At 39.3% G+C, this 4,859-nt stretch overlaps 1 protein-coding gene across 1 annotated transcript in view; it reads left to right on the forward strand.

Moving 5' to 3' along the window:
• Positions 1-2,540: 2,540 nt before the first annotated feature.
• Positions 2,541-4,859, forward strand: part of LOC138000779 (arylsulfatase B-like) — a 61,411-nt gene continuing 59,092 nt past the window's right edge. The window contains exon 1 of the mRNA XM_068847423.1: positions 2,541-2,861. Coding sequence (XP_068703524.1) covers positions 2,549-2,861 — 313 coding nt within the window. The 5' untranslated portion in view covers positions 2,541-2,548. The remainder of the gene's footprint in view (positions 2,862-4,859) is intronic.

The raw sequence follows: 4,859 nt of genomic DNA on the forward strand, positions 1-4,859 counted from the left end.
CAGAATTTTTTAAACTTTTGCAGAGAGTTTCATCTCGGCCTGCGGGTCACTTTTGTGCAATGAAAAATTGGGGTCACCGAGCTCGTTTGTCAGATATGAGCAACTAAAGACAAAAATAGGGTGTTTTTTTGGCAAGGCTTTCCTGTTACCATGGTAACTTGTTACGTTACAAGAATGACTGCATCTTTTTCAGCAATAATTAATGTTTCACATGGTACTACAACATTGCTGTTAATGATAAAGTGTTGCTTTATCAATCCTTCTAATAACAAGGTCTCTTGAAAGTGTTGAAACTGGTTTGAGCCACCTTAAACTGTACACGAAATACATCTAGAAGGCAAATGTATGTGAAATAAGGCAGACGAGTTGTGTGCGTTAACTCAGGTCTGAGGAATTTTCTACTTTGGCGGATTTTATACAACCCACACAAAGCCTTGATACATCTCTTGGCAACGTGAACATGTTGGAGTCAAATCAGGAACCCAAATAACGAAGACTGTTGGAGATGGAGTCAATAGATTTTATAGTTTTATTGTGTCTCTCAGATAGTACGCGCGCCGTGATCGCGTTAGTATTCTTAATATAAAGAATACTAATGAGGCATGGCTTGTTTTTCTTGTATGCTAATATTCACCTCTCGCACTAGCCCATTTCCGAGTTGCTGTATGCCTCAGTTTCAAAGCGAGTCCTTGTGCACAACCATTCAAATGTAAATGCGTTGCGTATTCTTATGCAAATCAAACTCATTTCACTTACAATAGCTGAGCACCAAGACTCACTTCGAAACCGAGACTAACAGGAACTCGGAAATGGCCCATTTGAACCATTGTTTTGAGTCCAGAGGGACACGTTCTTTGTGGAATGTTTTTAAGGCGTTCAAAAAACTCACAGCACGTGTTTTATCGGGTCTAAAAATTTCATTTCCTTTGCTGACGTCCCTTGGCCTTGCGATGGTGATGCAAACGACATGCTGGCCGTTCTGCTGAGAGAGGAGGAAACCACGTCCTCCACAAGATAACGAATTAAAGAGCTACAATCATAGACAAAAGCCTAGTAGTTGGGAAGGTTATGTAAATGAACCGCACCAGCTGTATTTCAACCCGCTTCTTTTAATGGGCAAAAGAAATAGTTTGACGTTCACTTATATGGCCCCTCCCTCCCTATTCAACGTTGCAAGGTTACACAATAATTTCCCACTAAAACGTTAAGTTTTGCACAACATTGGGAGTCTTCGAAAATAATACTGGATACGAAGTGAAAGTAAGTAAAGGAAGGATTGTCAGAATAGTCTTTCAAATTAAAATGTTCCCGACAGCTAATGTGTAAATTCTCCGCTTATTCTTTAGCCGATTTTTGACTCAAATACTTTTACTTCTCACTCGACACATTAGCTGTATATGCTAGGAGCCTAACAAGCTCCAATATTGATTCGAGTATAAATAAAGTTACGAGTTATGAGTTCTTTTTGGGCCCTTTTCAGTTTATAGAGGAGTTGCCATTATTACAAAGAAATCCCAGGAAATTACCTATCTTTAAAATTATTTTGAGCTTAACTTACACGAATGAATTGTGAACATTTTGTCTACTTTAAGTATTTTTAAGCTTGCCTTATTTGCCTCCCTTTGTATTCAAAATTCTTTGTAAGTAGGTCCACAACAGCCTTTGGCTGCCTCTTTCTTAACCTGCTCGAATAAGCTATTTATGACATTGCGTTGCTTTCCTTGACTCTGACTAGTATCCTAATTGCGTTTTCCTTTTAATTAAGCCGCTAAGATCTTTTTGATCTGGTCGCTGGTATATATTTTAGTTCAAAACACTCGACAACCAACTGCAAGAAAGATAATTTTCAACAAATATCTTATTTCATTGCTCTTAGAAAAAACATATCTTCCTTTAAAAACACAAAGCTATTCAGTGCAGGGAACGATTTTTCCGAGCCCGTGCACACAAGGTTCTCGACTGTTTACAAAATTCTGGCTCAGCGTGGTAGTGACAGATTACTATTAAAAAGGGTTTTAAAAGTCTCTTAACGAGCGCTCCTTTTTTCATACTGTATCATGCTTACAGGTAATCATTCAAACGAGGGCTATCACTAAATCTATTTAGGACTACCAGGTATCTAGCTTTGTGAAAATACTACCCAGATTTGTATTCCTTTTTCAATTATCAAAATTAATGAACAACGTTGGCCAAAAAGTAAAAAGTTCCAATTCTGTATGCAGGGCATCCAGGCACGTTTATTTTTTTTCTCCACAAACCAAGGCCATAGAAATAGAATCAAAAATTGTTTCAATTTCTTCCAGTTATGCTTTAGTCTTTTGACTAACAGGACAGCTCGTTGTTGCAAATGTTGCTCAAATTATGTTCTTTCTTTGCAATACGCATTGTACAAAATATAGCGATATCATTCACAGCCCAAAGGTCATGACAACTTACTCACGTTTCTCTCGCAAAGCTGATCTGATGACGTGAGTGTTGCTTAATAGCATAATTTATGCGTCTGTACCCTTTTCGGCATGATACCCTTTTCGGCATTTTACAGGGCCCCATGTGGGGTAGCCTGCTCCTGTCACGAGACAGATTTGTAACTATGTTTCGCATAATGTCTGCTCTCTGCGGTTTGATAGCGCTGTTTTTTAATGTTGCTCTAGCAAACAGAGCTAGTAAGGCACCTCATGTTTTGTTTATACTCGCGGATGATCTCGGTTGGAGTGACGTTGGCTTCCACGGTTCAAAAATCCAAACTCCGAACATTGACAAACTGGCTGCAGATGGAGTCATTCTAGACAACTATTACGTTATGCCGCTTTGCTCCCCAACGAGGAGCGCTTTGCTGACAGGGATGTATCCAATTCATACTGGTGAGTTTATCACTAGAAGAAACGATGTAACAAAAGTAAAACTCGCAGAAAATAAAACGGGAGGCAGGTTTAATTTTTACCTGTAACACGAGCGCGACACGGCGACAAGTACAGACAGGTACAGGCACATTATAAAATTTAAATAGCCACAAACATCTCAGCATATCTTTTTGTTTTCGTTGAGAATTTAGTGTTGTTTAATGTGTTTTTAGTCTGCAGTATGAATAACGTAACATTATTTAATATTTTCTTCGTCAACCGCCTTATTGAAGTTATTCTTTGAAAAATGTATTCATTTCACCAGACCCCATGTGTGTCACGCAACTGCTGCTTCCAAGGCACACCTGGAGGTTTTAGTTTTAGTAAATTGCGCTTTTAGTTTAGAAATTTCGACTATTGAAGTCGGGAAAAACTCTGATTATTATTGTTTTATTTTTTCACGAGATTGTTGACTGGGTGTTGCCCACACGTTTCCGGATATTTTTAAATCCGAAACGTTTTCTTCGCCGATTCGCCTTACTTTCACACGTATCATGCGAATCCGCAAGTTTTTTAATCCGCTCTCCAGAGTAAAAAGTTTTGAATACGCAAAGAACCGGTTGGTTTCTATAATGCGGTTTTTATATCAAAATCAAGTTGTCAATTTTCTTCTTTCTTTGTTCAAAACTTTGAACAAACAAAGTCAACTTTGTGCAAAGAACGTTGACATCATTGTTCAAACAAGGTTAACGTTTGGTCTAAACGACATGCACACTTTGTACGAACCTTAACTTTTTACGAACAACATCTGGTTTTGCCCACGAAGATACGAGAGCTAATAGACATTATTGAGGAAGCAAATCAAAGTCAAAGTCAGTGTGAAATAGGCTACTTAAAAGAGCACAATTCTCGATCTATAAGGGACGTTTTGAGTCTGCTACATGCTGTAACGTGCGGAATGATGTGATTGATAATCTTTATTATAATAGAGAATTAGACAAAGGTAGCTTACCTGCAGGATAATTATGATTCTCCAAGTATAATGCGTAGCACCAGGGATTCATTATGCACATTTTCGCCACTAGTTTCCAGGCCATCACGGTTCAAAGCAATTGTTATGCAAGTTCCCCCACCCCCCCGAGCGGGTAAAGTGTGAAAGTCACGGTACCGGGCGGGAAAAACAAAGGTCTCACGGTAAGAGATGGCATCCCAAACACATAAGGGTGGAAGCTGAATCCCTGGTGCTACGCATTATACTTGGAGAATCATAATTATCCTGCAGGTAAGCTACCTTTGTCTAATTCTTTATTCTCCGTCGTATAATGCTACGCACTGCAGGATTCATTATGCACTGTTCAAAGCAGCGTGACTTGAGCACCAAAAAACACAACGTGACAAATCATTGCACACGTGTATAGGGCGCCGTACTGGTTTTTTTTACGAACTCTCCTTATACGTGCTTAACTCCTACTAAACGTGACATACTTTATATTTGGTATGGTCATTGTCATATAACCATGCCAAAAAATAAATAAACATGCTCAACTCACTTATATTCTGTATGGTCATTGCCAATTATAACCGTGCCGAATTCCAAATAAATATGCTAATTTTTTTAAGGTTTCTCTGGGCATTGTCATATAACCATGCCCAAATACACTTACCTTGAGCATTCCAAACTCTCATCCAGTATGGTATGATGCACTGCGCGCTTGTTACGACAAATTTAATTTAGAAGGCGGCAAGAGTTTCGAATCGATGACGAGGAAGAGATGAACTGGCCTTCTGCTGGAGATGGCGAACTAAGGGAAATCATGCAAGAAATAATGACTGTCACTCCTGGAATTGGTCAAACCCGGATGTTAGGTGCATTACATAGCAGGGGCATACGAGTGCAGCAATGGAAAGTCATAGAAATGATGCACGAGCTAGATCCAGTTGGAACAGGACTTCGGTAGAGAGGAACCATATGTAGACGGAAGTACAATGTACGATGCCCAAATGCGCTCTGGCACATCG

This window comes from Montipora foliosa, chromosome 4, assembly GCF_036669935.1.
Source record: "Montipora foliosa isolate CH-2021 chromosome 4, ASM3666993v2, whole genome shotgun sequence".
Taxonomy (NCBI): domain Eukaryota; kingdom Metazoa; phylum Cnidaria; class Anthozoa; order Scleractinia; family Acroporidae; genus Montipora; species Montipora foliosa.